The sequence below is a fragment of the Melospiza melodia genome, chromosome 9 (assembly GCF_035770615.1).
Source record: "Melospiza melodia melodia isolate bMelMel2 chromosome 9, bMelMel2.pri, whole genome shotgun sequence".
Lineage (NCBI taxonomy): Eukaryota > Metazoa > Chordata > Aves > Passeriformes > Passerellidae > Melospiza > Melospiza melodia.
The window spans coordinates 821,890-845,537 of record NC_086202.1 but is presented as its reverse complement, the minus strand read 5'-3'; the positions used below and the strand labels follow the sequence as shown (position 1 = coordinate 845,537).

General features: G+C 50.7%; 1 protein-coding gene across 2 annotated transcripts; it reads left to right on the top strand.

Moving 5' to 3' along the window:
- The first annotated feature begins 841 nt into the window (after positions 1-841).
- On the top strand, positions 842-22,944 carry PPP2R2D (protein phosphatase 2 regulatory subunit Bdelta). Of its 2 annotated transcripts, none has more exons than XM_063162962.1 (10): positions 842-942; positions 1,169-1,267; positions 11,808-11,905; positions 14,069-14,234; positions 14,703-14,815; positions 16,983-17,160; positions 18,312-18,476; positions 19,792-19,961; positions 20,039-20,130; positions 20,994-22,944. In XM_063162962.1, the coding sequence occupies exons 1-10, from the start codon at positions 936-938 to the stop codon at positions 21,271-21,273; spliced, it is 1,368 nt and encodes a 455-aa protein (XP_063019032.1). In that variant the 5' UTR covers positions 842-935; the 3' UTR covers positions 21,274-22,944. The 2 variants fall into 2 exon arrangements, with proteins under 2 accessions (XP_063019032.1, XP_063019034.1); XM_063162964.1 differs by having other exon boundaries at positions 849-942; positions 1,172-1,267.
- The last annotated feature ends 704 nt before the right edge of the window (positions 22,945-23,648 follow it).

Sequence of the window (23,648 nt, the reverse complement as noted above, 5' to 3'; positions counted from 1 at the left end):
GTGCTTGGAAAAGAAGCAGATCCGGGCTTAGGCAATGCTGTCGCTGAGACACCAGAGCTGAGCCGGGCTTAGGAAATGCTGTCAGAGACACCAGAGCTGAGCCGGGCTTAGGAAACGCTGTCACTGAGAAGGTGCTCAGGCCTTGGCACTGCCCAGGGAGGGTTCAGTGCCCATCCCTGGAGGTGTCCAGGGAATCCCTGGAGGTGGCAGCCAGAGCTCCGGGCTGGGGACAAGGTGGGCACCGGGCACAGCTGGGACTCGGTGATCCTGGAGGCTTTTCCAGCCCCAGTGACTCTGGGATTCTGTGATAAATCTGTGCAAAATCCCGGAGCAGCGCTGACTCCCTGAGCCCCCGCCACCCTCCCTCCCTCCCTCCCCTCACCCCGCCTCTGGTGCTCGCTGAAGGCGGAAACGAGTCAGAGGCACGTTTGAGGTTTTTTATTGCTTTTGTTGGTTTTTTTTTTTCCCTCATCACAATTAACCCTTCAGGGAGCGAGCAGGAATAAATCAGGAGGCACAGCGTTATCTCCCCGCTGTGGCGGTCCCGCCCCGTCCCTTCACGTAAAGCCGCGTTTGGAGCAGCGCGCGTGGAGCCCCCGCTGCCGCCTGGGGAGCGCCTCCACAGCACCAAGACCACTTCATCTTCTTCCTCCTGCTGCTCATGCTCCCGCTCCGCCGCCCTGCTCGCCCCGCCGGGCCGTGCCGCGGCCGGTACCGGTAGCGGCGCTGGTGCCGGTACCGGTAGCGGCCGTGCCGCGATCACCGCCCCGCTCGCTGCCCGGCCCGCCCTCCCTGAGGGGAGCCGGCGGTGACGTCACGGCCGGGCCGCCCGGCAATGGGCGCCATTTTGAAACCGCGAACCCTCCCGCGGCTCCGGGCGGCTCCGTCCCGCTCCCGGCCCCGCTCCCGGCCCCGCTCCCGCGGCTCCCCCCGCCATGGCAGGTCTGTGTCCGCGCCCCGCGCTCGGCTCCGCGCTCGGCTCCGCGTTCGCGCCGGGATGGGCCGCGGCTCGGCTCCGTGTGGCCGTGGGAGCCGGCCGCAGGCCGGGCCGCGCCGGGCGGCAGCGGCGGGTGATGCGGGAGCGCGGCGGCCCCGAGGGCTCCGGGCCGGGCTCGGCGCGGGGTCCCCTCTCTCCCTCCCTCTCTCACCGCCCTTTCTCCCTCCGCAGTAGTGGCGAGAGCTGGAGGCGACGGCAGCGGCAGCAACAACGAGGTGCAGTGGTGCTTCTTGCAGGTGAAGGGGGCGATCGACGAGGACGTGGCGGAAGGTGAGGGGAGCCCCTGCACGCCGAGCCCTCCCGGCGGCTGCGGGGCAGCGCCGCAGCATCCCCGGCCGTGCCGGGGGGTGTGGGCCATGACTAAGCGAGCTCCCACCCGTAGAGCATCGCAGAGCAGTCACGGCGCCTTCCTCCGGGTCTTTAGTGTGAATCCCTGAATCTCTGGGTAGTTGAGGTTGGAAGGCATCTCTGGAGATCGCCCAGCCCAGCCCCTGCCCAGGCAGGGCCACCTGCAGCAGGGACACAGGAACGTGGCCAGCAGGGTTTGCAATGGCTCTGCAGAGGGAGACCCCAGCCCCTCCCTGGGCAGCTGCTCCAGGGCTCTGCCCCTCCAGGGGAAGAAGTTCTTCCCCACGTTGGGTGGAACTCGCTGTGGTTCAGCTCCTGGCCGGTGCTCCTTGTCCTGGCGCCGGCCTCTGGCAGCCCTGGGCAGATCTGGAGGGGTTGGTGGGGTCCCCTCTCAGCCTTCCCTTCTCCAGCCTGGCCAGGCCCAGCTCCCACAGTCTCTCCTCACCTCAGGGATGCTCCATCCCAAAATGACCTCTGTGGCCTCTACTGGACCCTCTCCTTGACTTTCCTGTCCTGAGGAGCCCAAACTGGGCACAGTTCTGGGCTTAGGATAACTGTCTACAGTTTTGGGCTTAGGATAAAAGGTAACAACAGTGATACGATACAAGGAGAGGAAAAAAAGAAACACCAGTGGAGTCTGTCAGGCTTGTCAAGTTTCGCTCTGACGCACAGAGAGTGCAGCTCTGTCATTTGTGCTGCATTGAAAAGTGCAGTTTAAAGGGTTCCTGCAGCTGTGGAGAGATTTGATTCCCACTTGTTAACGTTTGGGAGCTATAAATAGGGATATTAAGCAGGGAAAAAGGGCACACCTTCACATTTCTCTGAAACTTTCCAGGCACTTCACGTTTTGGACAGAGTAGAAAACAAGAAATGTTTTAACTGGGAAAAGTGTTTTCTGTGGAGTGCAGAACCTGGGTGGAGTTTTGCCTGACTCTGATGAGAAAGTTCTTTTTTGGCCCCTAAATTTTCTGTGTTCCAACTGCCCAGGCTGGCAGCGCTCCTTTCTAAAGTGTGAATTAACTTGCAGGGCCGAGTGTGCTCAGCTTGGGTTTGGGATTTTATTTTTGTTACTGGATGCAGTAAATATTTTTCCTTGCCGCCTGCTACGGGGAAATTGTGCTGACAGTGTTTTCATTTTCATGCCACTTGTTTGGCATTCCATTTAAAATAATGGCCATTGGAGGGATGGACTGGAAACTGCTCGAGAAACTGGGCTCACTCAGTTGTTTTCTTCGTTTTTCTTCCCTCTCTGTGTTTGTAGCTTGCTCTGAAGTTCCCAGAAATCTTGTAGAAATGTATTTAAGTAGCTTGTATGTTTTTTAAATGGTTCTTTTCTCTCGGACCTGTCACTGTGTGACTAAAAGTCAGTTCTCCATGAGAAAAGGATATATTCCTGGGGACATCTGGCTCCTGGGGGCATCTTGCTTCCCAGGTAACTCCTGAGCAGCCTGGATTTGCATAGAGCAGGAAAGCTCCAGGAATCATTCAGCACCTGCTTTTGCAAAACTACCACTAAAGTTTCATTTTCCTGTGGGAATACCAGAACTATTTACAGGCTTTGTGACTTCTTGATTTTTTGTTTTGATTTGTGGCCTTTCTCCTCCAGTTACATTTTGCCTTGAAATTGGAATTAAATATAAAAAATGCACTATTTATTTGCTAATTACAGCCCAGATTTAATTTCCTAGTAAGAGTACAAATACATAGCTAGATTCTGGGCTTCAGTTAGGGACATATTTACTCATTACCATCTTTTACATCCTCTCTTTCCAAACTGCACATCTAAACCTGCTTGATGGACAGCTGTTGCCTTGAAATAGCCTTCGAATTGCACATAAATTTTTGTGATGTTGCAAACTTGCTACTGCTGTCAATTTTTGGTCTATTTTGTGAAAAATCAGCTCTCTAGAGGAGGACACCATGAGTTGCTGTCCAGCCTATTCCATGCAAAGTATTTTGCTGGATTTTCTTAGAGGTTTATTCAGGAGTCAGCCAGGCAACTTTACCAGAGCATCCTTTCTTTTGCAGTGCAATTCTGACATGCTTCTTATACTCCATAGTTGTTTCTCAGGTGTCTGGCTTCATCACAAACCCGGGGACAAGTGGCTGTATCAGAGTGGCAGCTGGATTTTCCTGACTGGGGCATTAATACAGAAAAGCACTGTCTCCTCTTTGTCCTGTCGGTGCCTTGCCTTTCCTCGGTGACTAATCCCTGACCTCTGTTCGGGCTCTGTGTCAGGAAAGAGAAGGGCACTGTTCAGTCTGACCGTTTCTGAGAGACCAGGGTAATCCATCACACATTGAATATGGATTTTGTAAAGGCTTGGATATGACTTTTCTAGAACAGAAAAGTTTAGTTGGACTCGGGAAAGAGGACTGGAGGATTAAACAGATTGAGTGAAAGATTTAATGTTAGGGATGGCAACAATCACAATTTGAAAACAAAGCTAATTAAAGATTGTGTGGTAATTTTGCTGTTAGAGTTAACCACGTGACTCCAGAACTTGCACTGATTGCCCATGGAACTTGTAATTCTTGGGCTGCTTTTTATTGTAGAAAGACCTTTCTAAATAGAGAATACAAATGCTGCCAGAGACTTTATCACTTCCATGATTTTTGTGTTGAATTTGTTTTCCATGTTCAAATTTGTCCATTTTGGGAGGTTCTTTTTTTGGGGCAAGTAAAATGTAAATCTGTTTATTAAATGTACAGATATGCCCAAATTCCTGTCGGCCAGATGTTACCACATCTAATCCATCACCCCTTGTGGATGCAGTGCTGTATCTCCAGTTAATGACCCAAGAAATAAATTTCTTTTTTTTTCTAAATTCTCCAGATAGTGACTGGTATTGATTGACTGTCCTGCCAAACTGAGGCATCCCTTGTTATCGTCACTTCAGCCAACTCTCCTGCTTTTGCTGCCTGTTAGGGGCTGGGTCAGACACCTCAGCAGTTTGCCAGGAAGCAGAACACAAGGAGCAAGGACAAGCACCATCTGATAAAAATAAATTAGTCTGTAATCCTGAGTGCAGCTACAAGTGATTTAGAAATGTTCTTTAGAAGTTGTTGTTACAAATCAGTGGTTTAAAACGTTCTCATGTGAGGTTCAGGAATTCACTTTGGCTATTCTGTTCTTAAAGGAAATTCAGGCACGGTTTTGTGCTTTAAAAAAAACCCCTTGCAGTAGAGGTGCAGCTCTGTGATGTCTGGTTCAGTTGCATGGAGGGAGGTGCAGAATTGGTTGCAAGCTTTAATGTTGTCTTTTTTCTGTAAGAGCTGGAAGGCAGGGAGCTAGTGACTCCAGAGCCATGTGCTGTGTGCTGTCACCCTGTCACTGGTCATGCCTGGAGGTGACACTTGCTGCAGAGGGCAGAAGGTGGGCTGTAAGCTGGCTTTGGGCTGGGATTTTCTTCAAAAGCCAGTGCTTTGGCACGAGCAGGACCTCAGGTGCCTCTTTGCCCTCCCTGAGGCCTTCGTTATATTTTGATGAAATGCTAAGTTTGGTAAGATGTAGCTTGTGAATGGTGAAGAGTTGGAATAAGCAGTGAGTATCAATTGAAGAGTTGTAAGTGGGAATGCACAACAAAGCAATTTGGGTAGTGGGAATACAGGAATTAGTGCAAGCCACTGGATTGGTGCCTGCAGACAGGCAGGCTGCATGCAGAAGGGAAAGCCTAATGAAAAATGACAAAACCCACTATTTTTTTAAAGGATGGAAGGTGTGAAAGCTTCAACTGAAATTCTCTTATCATGTTAAGACTTTTATGAACTCCTGATGGAAGTACACCCAAAACCATCACTATGAGCTACTTAAAAAAAACTAACAATAGCATGAATTAATTAAATACACTTCTAGCAGGAGAGGGCTTACTGGAATTAGTCTTCCAAAGGTTAAAAAATAATACCGAGGCAGTAGATTTGCACAAAGAGTACTGGGTTATGTCACGAATCTGAGAAACAGCCTCCAGAATTTCTCATGGCTTGTGGGGAAGGCAGGGCAAGCTCTGCAGGCAGGAGAGGGGCACATCTGTGGAACTGAGCTCTGGCTTTGCTGCTCCTTTTCGTGCCATGCTGGTCTGGCTGTCCCTGCACTGACACAGCTCTGTGCACCCCACACTCAGCAGGCAGCTTTCTTGGGGTGCCATGCAGAGACTGGACTCCCATTGTCAGGTCATGGTCTGGTTCCATTGATAGGAAACTCACATTGAGCTGCAGGAGGGGATGGCATTCACATCTGCCATGAGCTCTGGGGTGCTGTGCCATCCCTGGGGGCGCTGGCAGCCCCTGAGCAGGGTGCTGCTGGCTGTCTGTCCGTCCACGCTGTGTTCAGCACATCCCTGGGGGCGCTGGCAGCCCCTGAGCAGGGTGCTGCTGGCTGTCTGTCTGTCCACACTGTGTTCAGCACATCCCTGGGGGCGCTGGCAGCCCCTGAGCAGGGTGCTGCTGTCTGTCTGTCTGTCCACACTGTGTTCAGCACATCCCTGGGGGCGCTGGCAGCCCCTGAGCAGGGTGCTGCTGGCTGTCTGTCTGTCCACACTGTGTTCAGCACATCCCTGGGGGCGCTGGCAGCCCCTGAGCAGGGTGCTGCTGTCTGTCTGTCTGTCCACACTGTGTTCAGCACATCCCTGGGGGCGCTGGCAGCCCCTGAGCAGGGTGCTGCTGGATGTCTGTCTGTCCACGCTGTGCTCAGCATATCCCTTAGGGTGCCTGCAGCCCCTGAGCAGGGTGCTGCTGGCTGTCTGTCTGTCCACACTGTGTTCAGCATATCCCTTAGGGTGCCTGCAGCCCCTGAGCAGGGTGCTGCTGGCTGTCTGTCTGTCCACGCTGTGCTCAGCATATCCCTTAGGGTGCCTGCAGCCCCTGAGCAGGGTGCTGCTGCTGGCTGCCTGTCTGTCTGTCCATCCACGCTCTGCTCCCAGCGGAGCAGCCTGCGTGCTCCTCCAGGAGCCAGGTGGCTCAGCTCCAGGCATCCAGGACACCCAGGAGCTGGCAGGCTTTCCCACACAGCTCCAAACAAGATGTTTGAAGTCTGCCATGGCCTGTCAGCAGCAGCACTGACCTCACAGAGCTTCTGCTTCCCGGCTGCCTGGTGCCCTGCTCTTGCTTTACCTTCAGTCTGTTCAAGGATTTCGGTTAGTCCCAAAAGCAGAGTTATTTTGGTTTAAGTTAAGCACTGCCAGGTGCCTCAAGGCAATTCAAGCCAATTTCACAAGTGAGGTGAGTATTAGGGCGTAAAAGAATAGTTAGTCCTTACAAATACTTCAGGTTGGCAGAGTGTTTAGCGGTGTGAGCTGAGGGAAGTTTGGTCTGAGCAAAACTATACCCCTTTGGCTTATTCTCCTGATTTCTGGTACGCCTCACTCCTGTGGTAACTCCTCAAAGAAATCCTGCAAGTGGAAGTGTACAAATTGAGTATATAAGGAGGCATATTCTGATAACTTGGATGTGAGTGTATATTGTCAGGTGGTTATTGGCAGCTGTAGAGCTTGGCTGGTGTTTCAGTACAATTGTGATTTCCATCAGCTGTTAGGAAACAGCACTTGAGGAGCACTGACAGCAGGTCCCTCCCCACACAGGGTGGCCCCTCAGTTCCACTGGCTGTCCTGGCTGCAGGGCACAGCCCTCCTTCACCTGGCAGCGAGTCAGTGACACGGGCAGGGAGGAGGGAGAGGCTCAGGGGCAGAGGTGGCTGCAATGGCAGCACTGCCCGCCTGCCCAGCACCAGGAGGGGGGAGCAGGGTGCTGCCAGCAGCCATCCCAGCTGCAGAGCTGTCTGACCTCACACCCTGCTTCCCTCTGCCCACCCCAGAGCCCTCAGTGCAGCTGCACGTCCCCGGGAGTGTTTGGGAAGTGCAGTTACTGCACATCAGTGACAAGCACTTCTGAGGCCCTGTGTGTCTGCAGCTTGTTAAGCTCCAATAGGATTTTGGTTTTTAAACGTTTTTGCTATGATTTGCTCTTTAGCAGCTGCTGGTCTCTACATTGCTTCATTTTCTTTGATAACCTCTTCCCTCTAAAGGGGCTCTTTTTTTTTGACTGATCTTATTTGCTCCTATTATATTTTTTTATTTGAAGAGTCTTTCCTGAGTTGCTCTGAAGCGGTGGCTCCTTGCTGTTCTCACTGCCCGTGTTTGTCACCCGTGGTCCCTCAGAATGGTCTGTTGTCCCTGTCTGCTGCAAAGAGAGTTGTGTTCCTTCTGATGTCGTGTCACACAGTTCAGCACAGCGTTCCAGGGGGATCCCAGTGCCTGCTCTCTGAGTTGGTGTAGGAGCACATAACCTGTGCTGATCCCTTCTGCACTCTGCTTGCTTCCCATTTGCTGTAGGAGACCACACAGTGCCTCCCACAGCCACAGATAACTCCAGCTTTGTAGGATAGCAGTGTTGGAGGGAAAGGTGTGTCACCTCTGAGCCTGATCACAGCCACAGAAATATTCCCTCTGTCCCCTGACAGTCTAGGGCAGCCATTTCCTCTCAAAGCAGGAGCCTCTGCAGAGGTTTCCCTGGGCCTTACAGAAGTTCCTGCCTTGGTCCCAGGATGGGCCATGGGAAATGGGGCTGTGCATTCAGACTCCTCTCTGGGGAGCAGGACAGGGGCCAGGTGTGCAGGCAGGCATTGTTCAGGCTTTGTGCTGAAGTGGTATGTTGTCCATTACATATTTGGAAAATTCTAGGTTAGAATGCCCTGGAAGCTGGAACAGACTCCTTTTCAGGTGCTGTTAGAAAGCTGTGAGTGTTTGGTTCCTTTTCACTCCATGTCTGAGGAGTGGGTTTGTGACAAAAGGCTCTGAGCAGCTCGGGAGGATGAGAGGCAGTGGTGCTGACCATGTCTCATTAGTGTTGGTCCTGAGTGCAAGCTGCAGCTGCAAATTCCTTCTCTCCTGTGTGAGCCATCAGGTAATTCCATGTTTTCAGGTTTGGGTTTTAACCAGAGCAGCCATGCACAGGCAGCTTAGAGAGGAAAAGTTCACAGGAGCTAATTTTAGGCACCTGATGTAGATGTTGTGGATCTCTTTGCATTCTCCATTACCTCAGCTGAGAGCCCGGGCGTTGATAGCGGTGTCAGAAATACCCAGGATGAATCCTGGGGGGATTAAGTTAGTTTGCAGGTATAAGCTTGCTGTCGTCTCCAAATCCTAACAAAAGCTGGTCTCTGCCACCCCAGCTCCCTTCTCCCAGCAGAGCTTGCCCAGGAGGCTCTGGAGGCTGTCAGCTCCCCAGAATTCTGGCAGGAGTTGTTTATAGGGAGGTTTGCACTCAGCAGGGATGGTGAAAGGCTCAGAGCGCTCAAACTGAGCTTTGTCACATCTGTCAGGGCTTGCAGGGCTGTCCTGAGGCAGGCAGTGGGCTCCACCACATTACTGCAGAGCTGGATTTGTGGCCTCTGATGTGTTGGGATGGTGTTTCCTACCCATGGAAGTGATCAGTGCTCTTGTTTGGGGGTACAGAATCACGGTGTAGTTGCCAGCAATCCTTTTAATACACACTGTGAAAACAGCTCAGAGGTTCTCCTCTGGATGCAGTGTAACCAAGTTGGAACTCATTTCCAGAAGTGAGGCTAAATGTGAATTTTTCTTGTCTGGAAAGAAACATGGCCAGCCTTGTATGTTACTGTGAAGTCCCAGGGATTGCTGCCCTCCCTCCCTGGGTACAGGAGGAGGATCTGCATGGGTGCAGAGCAAGTCCCAGCCCCACAGGGACAGAACTGGAGGGACAGCTGGACAAACCTCTGTTTCTAGAAAAGCAGGACCTGGGAAGAGCCTTGGTGTGCTGTCCGTGAGCAAATATCACACTGCTTTGGCTTTGCTCACCCTTCCCCACATTCCATTGGGAGTTACTCTGCTGGCATGGAGAAGAGGCTGAAGGTAAGGCAGGGGGATAAGACTGGTCCTTGTATACCTGAGAAGAAGTTATGACATCTAATAAAAAATCCTAGAAATCCCAGAGTTAATGCAATGATGAAGAGCCTGCAGAGGTTTGCTTTGTTCTTTCCTAAAAGTTTTAAGGTGACTTGGAAGTGAGGAGCAAATGTAGGTGGGTGAAGTGTTGAGCAGAACAGGAATGGTTTGGAATTCATTCTGTGCTTTACTTGGAGTCTTGGAATATTTTTTTTTTTTATTTCACCTGCTTTGAGATTAGTTAGAGTGCTGAGGATAGTGGGTGGAATGATTTGGGAGATTGATCTGCTTCAATTAAACGTGCCAATAGGGAAAACTTTATAATTCATGCATTTATGGATAAAACAAGTACAGGACTATTAAAGCAGGTATTTGCTCATTTTCCTAATTTTGTAACTTAGAAAATATTTGAAGGAAGCGTCTCTATTTTTGTCCTGCTGTGCCCCCCCAGTTCCCTGTTCCCTAGAGCATGTTGGTGACAGACTATTTCAGTGCATCTTCTTTCCCCTCCTCTCCCTGCATTTCTTGTTTCAAGCCATGGAATTTGGGTAGTGTCTGTGTTTTGGTGCGTTTCCAGCCAGGATTCTGTTTGTCTGGGTAGCACTGCTGGGGAATAATGGCTGTGGCAGCAGCTGGTTTGGGCATTTTTGGGAAACAAAAATGGTACACAGATCATTTTGAGCAAATAATTGTGTGAATACTCCAGTAGAAAATGGGAGAAGCTAATAATAACTTCTTCTTTTTCTAAAATAAAATGGAAAAGTAGCTTTTGTGACTTTGAAAGAATTGTATGTGCTAAGGAGGCATTTATTCCTGCTGTTCATCCTGAATCTCCAAGGGTAAAAGGGATCCTTGCTAGAAGGGCTTGCAGGTGAGGGTAGTAGTGGAATATTAGTTTTGCTATTAATAAACTGCCATAACTCAAGGGCTTCTTCCTATCTGAGTACTGAAAATGTCATAAAATTCTCAGTGAAGTCGCTTCACTGATTGTTTACCTTCTCAGTTTGTTTCTTTTTCCTTGGTTTCCTGCTTCTCCAGGGTGTCTTCTAAAATCCCTGTGTATAATTAATAATAACTGATAATTGACTAGTAATTCCATTTAAAGAAAGGTGACTATAAAACTGGATGTGTCCAAAAGCTGGTTAGTAATGTGATATTGAAGGCTGGCATAAATCTGGCATATAATCTGTAGAAAGATTATATTTACTCATTTATTTAGTTGTTCTAAATATTTTTAATCCAGAAAGTAAATCATTATCTCTCCATACTAGGAAAAAACTTTTAAGGGCATCATTGATAAAAGATGAAAAATGAATTTATGTTGAGAAAACTTGTTAGTGTTTCTAATCTCCTTCCTCGTGAGAGTGGGGCATTATTGAAAGGAATTTCAAAGATAGCACATCAAGATCAATACAGGAAAGGAGTTTCCAGGGAGTCTCCAATTGCACACTCTGGAACTAATTGATATGATACACTTCAAACCTCAGAATTTTGCTATCTGCATCATAAATGCAATATTTGATGTGAGCAGGAGCAGTGTTTGCTGAGTGCTTTGTCGGGTTTGTTACCATCTGCCCCAGCCCCAGGACAGACATTTCCAGCTCCTTATCTCACCTCCCCTTGGCTGGGGTTGTTCAGTGGCAATGATTTCTTTATTGCCACCTCCCAGAGGGGCTGGGGCTGCTCTGGGGGATAGCACTGGCCTCTCTCCAGCCCCAGGGGGTTTCTTCCTTTGCCCTCCTGCTTCCATGTGTCCTGGCTGACGCTTCTGCCGGGAGCCGGTTCAGGAAGCTCAGCTGAACAATTTTGTTTCTATTTTCCACCTTTGGCCAAGCAAAGCTGCCTGTTCCGGGCTCCTGAAGTTACTAACTCCCTGAGTGCTTGGCTTGGGAAGGCAGGTGTGCCTCAGCCTCACGTGGATCAGGGCACGCTGCAGGTGGGAGCAGCATGCACACACCTGACAGGATGCACACTCTGGGGTGGGATCCCTGAGGGGGCTCGGGGCAGGGATGTCCCCATGGATAAAGCTCAGGGCAGGGATATCCCCATGGATAAAGCTCAGGGCAGGGATATCCCCATGGATAAAGCTCAGGGCAGGGATATCCCCATGGATAAAGCTCAGGGCAGGGATATCCCCATGGATAAAGCTCAGGGGCAGGGATGTCCCCATGGATAAAGCTCAGGGGCAGGGATGTCCCCATGGATAAAGCTCAGGGCAGGGATGTCCCCATGGATAAAGCTCAGGGGGAGCACACACACCTGGGGGAGCTCAGGGCAGGGATATCCCCATGGACACTGCCCACAGGCAGCACACACACCTTGGGTTCCTAAGCCAGTGTACTTCAGGTGACTAAAGGCCTGCACTGAGGAATGAGTAAGTGTTTTAGCTTGTCAGTAAAAGTGTGTCAGGCTTTGAAACATGGCTGCATTTGGGGATGTAAATGAAGAATTTTGTCCTTGCATTAATACAAGTTGTAATGCTTTTTTTTTTTGTGCTCAAGTCTTGGAACTCCTTGATTTGCTTTCCACATTACAGTGCTGGTTTATTTCTGTTCTCTTTACAGCTGATATAATTTCAACAGTTGAATTTAATTACACTGGTGATCTTCTTGCAACAGGAGACAAAGGTGGCAGAGTGGTTATATTTCAAAGGGAACAAGAGGTCAGTGACTCAAAAAACAAAAGTGTTGTTACTACACTGTTCTTGTGTTGCACAGTCTCACTTCATCTGTTCATGCCCCGATATTTAAATGGAGAGTTTTCTCAGAAAACCCCAAGTTAGACACTTTTGTAAGTATCTGCCCTGTGCTGTACTTGGTAAGTTGGTTTCGTGAGGGTTCCCCTCCCTCCTTCCAAAAAAAAAGTCCCCAAAATCCAAGTGAGCTCTTGATATTTACCTGGTGTCCTCAGTGTCGCTTTGCAGAATTTGGACTTTCTCCTGAATTTTTCCACTGGGTCAAGCTGACCTAAGATAAATCACAATGCTTTGGGAGAGAATGTAAAAGAAGTTCAGGAAATAAGCTGCAAGAACTACAGGATAAGGTAGTTAAAATTTGTTTGAGGATTTAAAAGCAGTGGAAACAGCCACTTCTCCAGAAACACTTGAGCATTTCCCATCAGAGAGGGGGAGCACTGTCCCTCCTGCACTTCCACAGCTCCACTTCATGAGTTCAGCTGTGTGACAGTGCTGTAATGTTCCTGTGTGTTCATCCTGAGCTGGGATATCCCGAGCAGCAGTGGGGATGGAAATGTACCCCAAGTGCTGAAAAGTAATTGTCATCTCTGGGAGGAATCTGGGATTGTGTTCTTTAAAACGTCAGTATTCCACATGGCAGTTCTCACCAAAGTGTCTGCATATTCTGTCCTTTGAGGAGTTGAAGGGAATTTGAGGGTTTGAGCATCCTCCTGGGTCAGAAATACCAGAATTAATAAAGGAATTTTAATTCAGCTTGTCTGTACATGAATATTAGAGATCTCCGGGTGCTGTGGGATTTCTCTAGCAGAGCCCCTCTTCTCCCTGTGGGGCTCAGATGATGTTCTGTTAATGAACACCTGGCCAGTGTTGTGCTCAGTGTGCTGCTGGTCCCAGGCTGTGCCACAGGTGCCTCTCTGGTTGTTCTGGGAGGCTCTGGAGCAGTGAGGTGCCAGCAGCACTGAAATGTTACCTGGCTGCACCCACACGGCCCCAGGCTCATTCATCATTTACTGGGGTGGCCAGAGGCTTAACTAGGGCCAGAGATAAGGTCAGAGGTGCCTCAGGCACACCCTGCACTTCTCAGGATCTTGGCCTTGCCTGATCTGGAGGGGGGCTGTTATGGGTTGGCTCTCAGTTGTTCCGTAAGGCAAAACCTGCCTGTCGTGGCACTTCTCAGAGAGGGGAAAACAAAGCCCAGGTCAGGCTGTTCACACAGCAATGTTCAGCTGTCTCCCAGGGAACACAGGGAAACACACATGGAAACTGAGGAAGAGTTGGGAATGAGGGACGTTTCTTTTGTACTGTGCAAAACTGCAGGAAAGAATCTACAATAAGTGTATAAGGCTGGAACCTTAAAATAATAACCATATATTTTCCCCAGTTTGTATTTAAGATTCGGTTCACTAGGTGAGTGACAGCTAAGGGTGGTTGTACAGCTCCCCAGACACTTGGGATTTGGGAAAGCACCCTGGAATGCTCTGCATCATGCCCTGGGCTCATAGGGCTTGACTTCACTTGCCAGCAGCAATTACTCCAGCCAAACGTGTGAGTAGAGAGGGAAAGCACCAGTGCCGAGGCAGCTCACCCTGAGTGCAGGGAACTTCTGGAGGGGGTCAGGTGAGAGGAACCTGCCCAAATTCTTACAAGTCAATGATGCATGGGGAGTAAAATCATGTAAAGTCTGAGAGTTCAGTGAGAGTGTGGAAACTCCACAGCTGTGAGACACTGCAGGGCAAACTGCACCCCTGGGGCTGTTCTGCACCACAAACCACTGACACCAACTTACTCAGAAAGCCTGATAACAGATTGCCTCAAACCTGATAATGCAAATCTGGGGAACCTTGGGACTTTGCTCTCTGTTCCTTGCTCCCACACCCACCACATGAGACTAGCAAAGCCTGAAGGGTGCCCAGATATTTATTTATACATAAACCTACATTTCTAAAGAGGAAGGGCTGTGTGCACTGTATTGATGCTAAACTGGGTACAATACCGTAGTCTGAAGATTCAAAATTCAAGAGCTGTTGTAAAAGCTGACATTTGATTGACGGTTTCTAGCGGTTGTTTTGTGTGGGCCATTTCTGAGGGACCCAGTGCTACCAGCCTCAAGAAATGCTCTTTTTCTTGCAGACTAAAAGCCGTCCTCTCTCTCGGGGAGAATACAATGTTTACAGTACCTTCCAGAGTCATGAGCCTGAGTTTGACTACTTGAAAAGTCTAGAAATTGAGGAAAAAATTAATAAAATTAGGTGGTTACCACAACAGAATGCTGCTCACTTCCTGCTGTCTACAAATGGTAAGGGCCCTTTATTTGCACAAAGAACTTTGTCTTTGGGATATTGTCTCACCTGTCATACACTTGGGGTTTTTTTCTGACATATTTTGGGGTTGTTTTAATGTCTTCTCTAATTACATGCAAAATATGTCTTGATTGTAATGTTGGCTTTGTGAATATTGGGTCTGTTTAGTTTTGGGGCATCATGGAGCATGTGTAAATGAAATTGTACAACTGGGTACATGGGTTAGTGGGAACAGTTAGACTCATGTCTTAAAGGTATTTTCCAGCCTAAACTATTCTGTGGCAAAAACTGGGATCTTATTCAAACTGCACCTCACCTTGTGGGTAAAGAGCTCGGTCAGGGTCCTTGTGCTGCAGGCAGGGGAAATGCAGACAGGTCACTCATGTCCTCTCTGCTGAGTGCACGTTTACTGATTTGATTTTGTATTCAATCTGTTCTCAAGCATGTGAATTTTCTGGTTTTAGATAAAACTATTAAACTATGGAAAATAAGTGAAAGGGATAAACGAGCTGAAGGTTATAATTTAAAAGATGAAGATGGAAGACTTAGGGAGCCTTGCCGAGTCACAGAACTACGGGTACGTCTCTGCTCTTTGACTTTGTGTATCTCTCTGCATGCTCTTCTCTGTCTTTGTGCTACCAAACTGAAATGTGCAAATCACAAATGGTATTTGTGTCAGACTCATTGAAACCTTCAGAAAAAATGGAGACACTTCATGTTATTCTTATATATAAAAACTATTTTAAAAAGTTCCTCTGGGAAGCTTGAGGAAAACTTCATTATAATACTGTATTTCTAAGAGGATGAGTCAAAAATTGGAATAGGTTATTCTGTGGCTGGATGAAGGTCTGTTTGTTAGAGCAAGTTCCAGGCATTTGTGTAACCTAATGTGCATTGGAATAGTCTTGGACATGCTGTAGTGGTAGGGTTGGGATCATTTGGAGCAGGAGCCCAAGAAATGAAAGGTGGGGTTGGAGGTTTTCCTGGGGTTTCATGTTGTTCCACCATCAGCAGGGGCAGAACTGAGGCTCTCGATGCTCTCAAAGCCCCCCTCCATGGTAGAGACTTCAGCTGGAGGCATTTCTTGGGGTTTGTCTTGCTTTTGCCAAAGCTGAATGTCGAGCAGAAGCTTTGGGTGTACAAAATGCATTGGGAAAGGATTTCCATTGCCTCAGTGTGTGCAAGCCAGGGTTGGATTGAGTGTTCCATGAGAGCATCTACATCCCTTAGGATCCAGTGGTAGAAGGAGGTCCCAGTGGAGTTTTGGGTTCTGCTGCCTTGCCCTGCTGGAGCAGGCACCAGCTGGGGCTCTGGAGAGGCATTTTGGGCTCCTTAAGGCACTGTCCTGCACGGGGGGAGCAGCGGCAGCAGCAGAACCTCTCTGTCAGTCCCCTGCCCTCTCTGCTGCTCTGGCCTGCAGCCCTTGCAGCCTAGGAGAAGGGCTGATGGATGAGCTACATCTGAACAAGAGCTGGCTGGAGGAAAATCCTCACCTGGAGGTACCTTCATGTGTTAAAGTGCTCAGGGTTTGGAGAGCCGGAGTGTACAGAGCTCTGGGGCTCTCTTGGCAGGTTTTGTTACAGAAACACAGTGCCCATGTTCATGGGGACGTGGCCATGGAGGAGAAGCAGCACTTCACACAGAGACCATGGCATTTCCAAGTCCCATTCCTGATCTTTCCCATTGGTGCACCTGTGCTGTCACAGCCAGGCTGGGAGCACTCTGCTGAGATAGGACAGTGGCCTGATAAAAAGTAATGGATTAATTGTAGTCGTCAGTTGGTGCAAACAGGCTGGGAGATACAGGCCAGGAAGGCAGGGAGGCAGCTCTGGGCTGGATCGGTCCTTGTTCCAGGAGCACAGGTTACCTTAGGCACCCCTGAGCTCAGCTGGCTGTGGGAGCAGGACATCCAGGTGTGCCTGAATTCCTGCTGACTGTTCATGAGCAAATTGGGAGTTTTCTTGGAGAGTGCTCTTGCCAGTTTCCTGAGCAGCCATCCAAGGTCTGGGGACATTTCTAAGGGTTTGTTTACAAACACAGCCCATGTGCTGTTGGGTGAGGCACCAAGGGCTGGCTTTGGCTGGGAGGTTTCCTGTTGGCAGTGTCCAAAGTCAGCATCCATGTGCTCTCTCCCTATTTTTTGTGCTCAGTGGATTTCAGAAGTGTTTAGTCACCAAATCAATACAGAAATCTGTGCAGTGCAATTAATTAATTGCCATCAAACAAGCTGTGGGGTTCAGGGCTCAGTGTTGGCGCCAGTTCTGTTTAAGGTCTTTATTGATGACCTGGCTGAGGAGATCGAGGGCGGCCGCTGAGTTGACAGAGGATGGAACGTGAGTGGGATGTGCATCTGCTGGGGGGCAGGAAGCTCTGCAGGGGAAACTGAACAGGCTGGATTTGTGGGCCAGGGCAGAGGGGTAAAATCCCCATCTCTGGAGGGGTTTCACAGCTGTCTGTGGCACTTGGGACAGGGGGTGGTGGCAGCCTCAGCAGGGCTGGGGGAACGGACTCAATTTGGAGGGTCCTTTCTAAGGCACTGACCCTGTGCTGGGTGATGTCTGGGGATCAGCAGTGACCCCGTGGGGATCAGCAGTGACCCTGTGCTGGGTGATGTCTGGGGGTCAGCAGTGACCCTGTGCTGGGTGATGTGAGGGGATCAGCAGTGACTCTGTGGGGGTCAGCAGTGACCCCATGGGGATCAGCAGTGACCCTGTGCCCAGCCCCTGTGCTCTGTGCCCGCCCAGGTGCCAACGCTGAAGCCCATGGACCTGATGGTGGAGGCCAGCCCACGCAGGACCTTCGCCAACGCCCACACCTACCACATCAACTCCATCTCTGTCAACAGTGACTACGCCACGTACCTGTCTGCCGACGACCTCCGCATCAACCTCTGGCACCTGGAGGTCACCAACAGGAGCTTTAGTATCCTTTGGTGCCCCCTGCACGGCAGGTGCAGCTCAGCTGCCTGTGATTGAGAATCACCTCATGGTACTAATTAGAGTGGGTGTTTGAAGCCAGGGCTTCAAAGAGAATTTCTGAAGTCTGGAGGTGTAATGCAGTGAAAGCAGGCTCTGGGATGCTCAGTCTTTGCTGAGGGCAAGCATGCCTCCAGTGGAAAGCTGTCAGTAGAAACATCAGAGAGGGTTTGATTTCTAAGGAGAAATTGAGGAATTGTGGGAGCATCCCTAACTTGTGAAGTTCAATCAGGTTAAATAACAGTTTTTGGATATGAACAGTAGATCCTCTGTTACTGTGAATACTTCCTTCAAAGTTTGTGGTTTCTTAACCAAGTGACTTCTCTTGAAACCAAATCTCAATATTTTTTCATGTCAAATGATACCATTAACTGCAGAAGTAATTTTCAGATCTTTCTGCAAACCTCTGCAACTAAAACTAACAGAGTGCTTTACATTGACAAATCTGCAGTAAAATAAAAGTTGCAGGAGTACTGATGCCTAAACAGGTCAGTTTCCAAAGTTTTAAATCAGGTTTTCCAAAGCTTTAGGTAAAGCGATGAGGTTTATTTGGTGTGCAACAGGAAGCATTAAGAAGGAGGCTTAGGGAGGCTTGCTGGACTTTGATTCTTGTGAGATTTTCTTTCACGCCAGGAGTCTGAAACTGCCCAGCATCTGTGGATTTGAGATGGAGAAAGCACTTCTTAAAAAGTGGAGAGGCACTTTTTTAAAAGAGTATGTAATGACAGGCCAAAGGGGAATGGCTTCCCAGAGCCAGAGGGCAGGGTTAGATGGGACATTGGGAATTGGGAATTGTTCCCTGGCAGGGTGGGCAGCCCTGGCACATGTGCCCAGAGCAGCTGTGGCTGCCCCTGGATCCCTGGCAGTGCCCAAGGCCAGGCTGGACACTGGGGCTGGAGCAGCCTGGTCCCTTCCACCCCAGACCATTCTGGGATTCTGTGACCTGTCAAATCCAATTCTCCAGGCTGTTCCCCACTCTTGTACCTTACGCAGGGTGGAAAGGAAGCTCTCGCCCCGGTTTCCTGGGTGGCATTGTTAAGCTCTGTCACCGATGAGCTGCCGGTGTGAAGCGTTGCAGGCCTTGACCAGCTGTGGCAGACATCGTGGACATCAAGCCGGCCAACATGGAGGAGCTGACGGAGGTGATCACGGCGGCCGAGTTCCACCCGCACCACTGCAACGTGTTTGTGTACAGCAGCAGCAAGGGCACCATCCGCCTGTGCGACATGCGCTCGTCAGCGCTGTGCGACCAGCACTCCAAGTGTGAGTGCCCCCCTTCCTGCTTTCCTGCCCTTTCCTCCCCTCCAGCCCCGGGGGACCCGATCTCCCTGGGGAGCTCCAGAGCAGCAGTGCTGGGCATGTCTCAGTTGTCCTGTTCTTGCCACCCCTGGGCACAGGTGTAGCATGAGGCACCACCTACCTGGCTGCTCTTTGCCTGTTTGTGCCTCATAAACTGATGGGGATGAGTGCTTTGGGCACAGTGAGGCCTGTCTGCTGGCCACACTCAGGCTGGCTGCCTCTCAAGGCATCTGCTCTCCCCGTGCCACTTCAGGGCAGCTCTTGCACCTCTGTGCATTGCAAACTGGGCTGCCAGAATCCCTGTCCCCTGTGACCAGTGCAGCTGCTAGGATAGGATAGGATGAATCCCTAGGAATACATGATGCCCTAGGAATATGCCCTGGAAGTTTCTAGGGATGCAGGGTGGCTGCTCCCCTGGCTGCTGAGCCACCAAAGCACGAGCAGGTGAGGAAAGAAAGCTTTGCTATGGAAGCCATGAGGATCCTGCCCAGGCCTTGCACACAGGCACGTATTCCTGTTCCCTGCTGGCAGAGCTGAGCTCTAGCATTGGCCAGGCCAGCTTCCTGCAGTGCAGAGAGGGCTTTCTTGGGCTAGAGGGAAATACTTGTGCAATGGGAAGTGACTAATGCAAGGCCACCCCACTGATCTGGTTCAGTGTTGCATTAAATCACTTAAATGCACTTTATTTTTAACTGCTTGTGACTGAATCACATCCTGCTACAAGGGGTCTTTCAAAAATGAGTGAGATCTGGGTAGCCTGGATCAGGAATCTCTGATTTCAGAGGTTGACTTGTGGATTTAAACAGCACATGTTGATCTGCTCTCTAAAGTCACACAAACCGTGTTGCAAATGTAGCTGCTCACATTTCAGGGTTTGTTTAGTACAGCTGCGGTTCAGAGCTAAAGGAAGGACATGGTCCAGTGGTCTGCTGGTGTTGGGGTCCCTGCTGTTCCCACCTGCTGCTGTTGTGGCTGATGTGTAGATCAGGTGTGATGGTTACAGTACCCACTGCAGTTTGCTGCTCTGTTTGATCCCCAAGTCTGTGAGTTGTGGTTTGCTGGTGCTGTGCTCTGGTTGAATGTTGGAGATGGACATCTGGCATTCCGGTGACCTAGAGCACAACGGTGCTAAAAAAGAGATTATTTCTGAGAAGTGTCTGACAGCGACTTCCTTCACAAAGAAACTAGTGACTGATTTAAAATTCTCCAGTACTGAAAACACGGAGGCCATGTAAGAGCCGGCGTTGGTTTCATGTGGAACTGTGTGTTCTCTCTGCAGTTTTTGAGGAACCTGAAGATCCTAGCAGCAGATCATTTTTTTCAGAAATAATATCCTCGATATCTGATGTGAAATTCAGCCACAGCGGGCGATACATGATGACAAGAGACTACCTGTCTGTCAAGGTGTGGGACCTCAACATGGAGAACAGGCCCGTGGAGACCTACCAGGTAGAGCAGGACGCGTGCCGAGCCGTCCCCTCTGTCCCCGTGGCCGCGTGCGCGTCCAACGCGTGTCCCTTCCCCAGGTGCACGAGTACCTGCGCAGCAAGCTGTGCTCCCTCTACGAGAACGACTGCATCTTCGACAAGTTCGAGTGCTGCTGGAACGGCTCCGACAGGTGAGCCTGAGGGCTGGGGGTGCGGGAGGGGCTCAGCCTGGCCAGGGCACACCAACAGCATTGCCAGGGCTGCTCCTGGTGATCCCCACCTGCAGAGCCCAGCACAGGAGGGACCTGCAGCTGCTGGAGAGAATCCAGAGGAGGCGCCGGATGATCAGAGGATGGAGCAGCTCTGCTGGGAGGAAAGGCTGGGAGAGCCTATTCAGGCTCTTCCTGAAAGGCTGTTCACCTGGAGAGGGGAAGCTCCAGAGTGGCCTCACAGTACCTGAAGGAGCCAAGAAACTGGAGAGTGTTTACAAGGGCCTGGAGTGCTGCGACACAGGGAATGGCTCTCACTGCCAGAGGGCAGGGCTGGATGGGAGATTGGGAATTGGGAATTGTTCCCTGGCAGGGTGGGCAGCCCTGGCACAGCTGTGGCTGCCCCTGGATCCCTGGCAGTGCCCAAGGCCAGGCTGGACACTGGGACACCCTGGGACAGTGGGAGGTGTCCCTGCCATGGCTGGGGTGGCACTGGGGGGGATTTGGGGTCCCTTTTAGGCAAACCAGTCTGACTTCTGTTGTCAAGGGACAAAGGGATAGAGGAGCACCAGGAAAGCCTGCTTTGCTCACGTGCAGCTGAACCAAGTGTCACTGCAGCTGAGTGCCAGTGGCAGGAGGGGACAGCAGGGCAGCACCTGCTGAAAGTGAAGTGTTGCACTGGAAGCAGTGCTCAAGCCCCAAGGAATGGAGCAGGTGTCCAGTGGAGAGGAGAGCACTGGAATGCCGTGGCCTGGTGATGAGCATGGTCTGACGCTCACGTGTGAGACTGAGGAGGGGGTGGATTTTATCTCTTACGAGGTGTGCCTTCCTTTTCCTTGAACCAGTACAATCATGACTGGATCTTACAACAACTTCTTCCGGACGTTTGAGCGGAGCACGCAGCGGGACACCACCCTGGAGGCGTCCCGGGAGAGCAGCAAGCCTCGTGCCATCCTAAAGCCGCGCAAAGTGTGCACCACGGGCAAGAGGAAGAAGGACGAAATTACCGTTGACAGTCTGGACTTCAACAAGAAGATTCTGCACACGGCATGGCACCCCGCGGAGAACATCATCGCTGTAGCTGCCACCAATAACTTGTATTTATTCCAGGAAAAGATTAACTAAGGATGGCTGCCCGCGGACAGAGTCTCGTCTCACATAGTTCAGCTCAGTTGTTTATCTGTAACAGAAGGCCTTGTTGTCCTATCAGTGAGGAACATTGATGCACTTACTTCCCTTGAGCTATCGGAGAGCATCTGGCCTGGCTTTGAGTTCCTGGCGTGGTTCTGCCTTCGGTGGGGTGGGAGCATCCACGCGCCTTTCGGGGAGGACCCTCCGAGGCAGAACTGGTGGACGGTGCTCAATGAGGCCAACACTCAAAACAAATGTATTTATTGATGTCTGAGCCTTCCTTTCCAGTTTATAGACCAAAAAATTTAACACCTGAGAAGAAAAAGTTGTCATAAAAGTGTAATTTCTCTCTCTCGCTCTCTGCTGTAATATTTGGGCCTTTCAGAACATTTCTCGTGCTTGATGCCTGTCCATTCCTCCTCGGGCCCGGCCAGGGCCTGACCTCAGAGCACAGTGGCAGGGCTTGAGCTGGGGTCTAGGCAGGTGTCCATGGCTATTTACTCACCAACTGTACCTATAACCACACCTTCTGGTGGAAACCACTTAATAAATAACAGCCTATCAAACGTGTTCTTAGAGCTGGAGGGATGTATTCAGTCTTCTTTTTGTATTGCATGTCCTGAGCTGGTGCAGAACAGTTCTGGTGGCACCTCTGACAGGGTTTGCCCCAAAACACCGAGTTTTTGGCAGACTAATACAAACTTTTTTGTGTAGTATTTCAGATTCTGAATTTAGAGTTTCCATGGCATTGTCATAGAGTTGGAGTTGCACTGGATTTGTTGTCAAAGGCTCTGTGTGTGCCAATTAGGAGATGGAAAGGGTCCTAGAAACATCCACAGCCTTAACCAAGTGTCGGCCTTGCACGGAGGGAACCAAAACATCGACACCTTCTCTGCTCTGAGGATAAACATGCAGCTTCCCGGTGCATCTCACCCTCAGCCAGAGACAGACCTGACGTGCGTTAATGGTTTTTAACCTTTTTAGTATTTGTCACAAAGGGAACAGTTTATTTTAAGTATTTGGCGTAGAATCTTGCATTTCCCACTGCAGTTCCAGAGCCACTCTGGGCTGTGCTGCAGCAGGGCCGGGCTGGGCTGCCCAGGGTGAGCCCCGGCTGGCGGGACAGCAGCTGCTGGAGCTCTCTTGCTCACTTGTTTTAAGCCTTAGGTACTGTTTCTTTCTTTGTTCTTTTTTTCTTCCAAAGAGGCCTAAATCACATCCCCTTCCCCCGGATGAGCCCGGGGCCACGTCCAGCAGCCCCCAGCAGCCAGAGGCTGCGCTCTGCCAGGTGCCTGCAGCCTGGGAACTCCTTCCCAGAGCCCCAAGCTTTCCCCAGCCAGCCCCAAGTGTGGTTACACTCCGTTTTCCCTGGAACGAGGGCTTGTTCCAGTCCCAAGAGCAAACCGTGGCCGTCCCGCCCCTCCGGTACCGCCCCCGAGCCGCTGGGTCCCAGCAAGGTGGGAAGGACAAAGCCTGAGGTTCTCCCGGGAAAGGCTCGGGCCTGTACTTGGTTGTGACACTTTGGAACTCTGGAGATGTGGAACTGGGGGGTCGCTGAAGCGTTGATCCAACCGCGTTCCCAACGCCTGCTCGAGCCGATCCGTGGGGTTGTACATAATTGTTCAGTTCTTTTGACCAAAAAGTTTAATAAATTTTAAATGTTTACCTGGCCGTGCTCCCTGTGTTTTGCAACGTTTCCTTCTGTGTGGGAGGGGGTTGGCTGGATGGGCCAGCCCAGGGTGTGTTTCCAGCTGGAATGGTTGGAGTGGCCTGGGCTGCTGGTTGTGGATCTGCTTTCTCAGCAGACACAAGTGGAATATCCTATTCTGCAGTCCTGTTTGCTTGTACCACTTACAATTAGCTTTTGACTATTCTCATGGAATTTTTATCCTTTTATCTAAAGCCAGATTTTAGTGTCAAGTTTGGTAAAACTGCTGCCTAGTGGAGCACCTGGTCTAGTGAAAAGTTTTACCACCATGGCCAGGGGTGGAACTGGATGGGGCAGAGCTGGGTGGGCTTTCAGGTCCCTCCCAGCCCAAAGCCCTCTGGGCCGGCCCACAGGGAAGCAGCCCCTACAGGCCAAGGCTGTGGCTGGGCCCCTGGTGATGGCCGTGCCATGAAATTGGGACTGAGGTCCGTGCAGTGAGGGGTGGGTGAACATTGCAGTGCCTCACTGGGACAGCCAGCACTGCCCCGGGGTGTCAGCTTTGGGGGCAGGAGCTGGGGGACAGTGGCAGTGAAAAAGGGACACCCTGGTTTAACCCCTTCCCTTCTCCAGCCAGAGCCCAGCCGTGTGCTCAGCAGGGACCTGCTGCTCCCAGAGTCACAGGAAAGGGAAACAGCACCAGGGCATTCAGAGCTTTGCTCTT

What these genes read in the sequence shown, in the direction of transcription:
- PPP2R2D (XM_063162962.1), top strand. An exon ending in GTGCGACCAGCACTCCAAGT is followed by an intron (nt 18,477 to 19,791) that starts GTGAGTGCCCCC and finishes TTCTCTCTGCAG; the next exon opens with TTTTTGAGGAACCTGAAGAT. An exon ending in GGCCCGTGGAGACCTACCAG is followed by an intron (nt 19,962 to 20,038) that starts GTAGAGCAGGAC and finishes TCCCTTCCCCAG; the next exon opens with GTGCACGAGTACCTGCGCAG.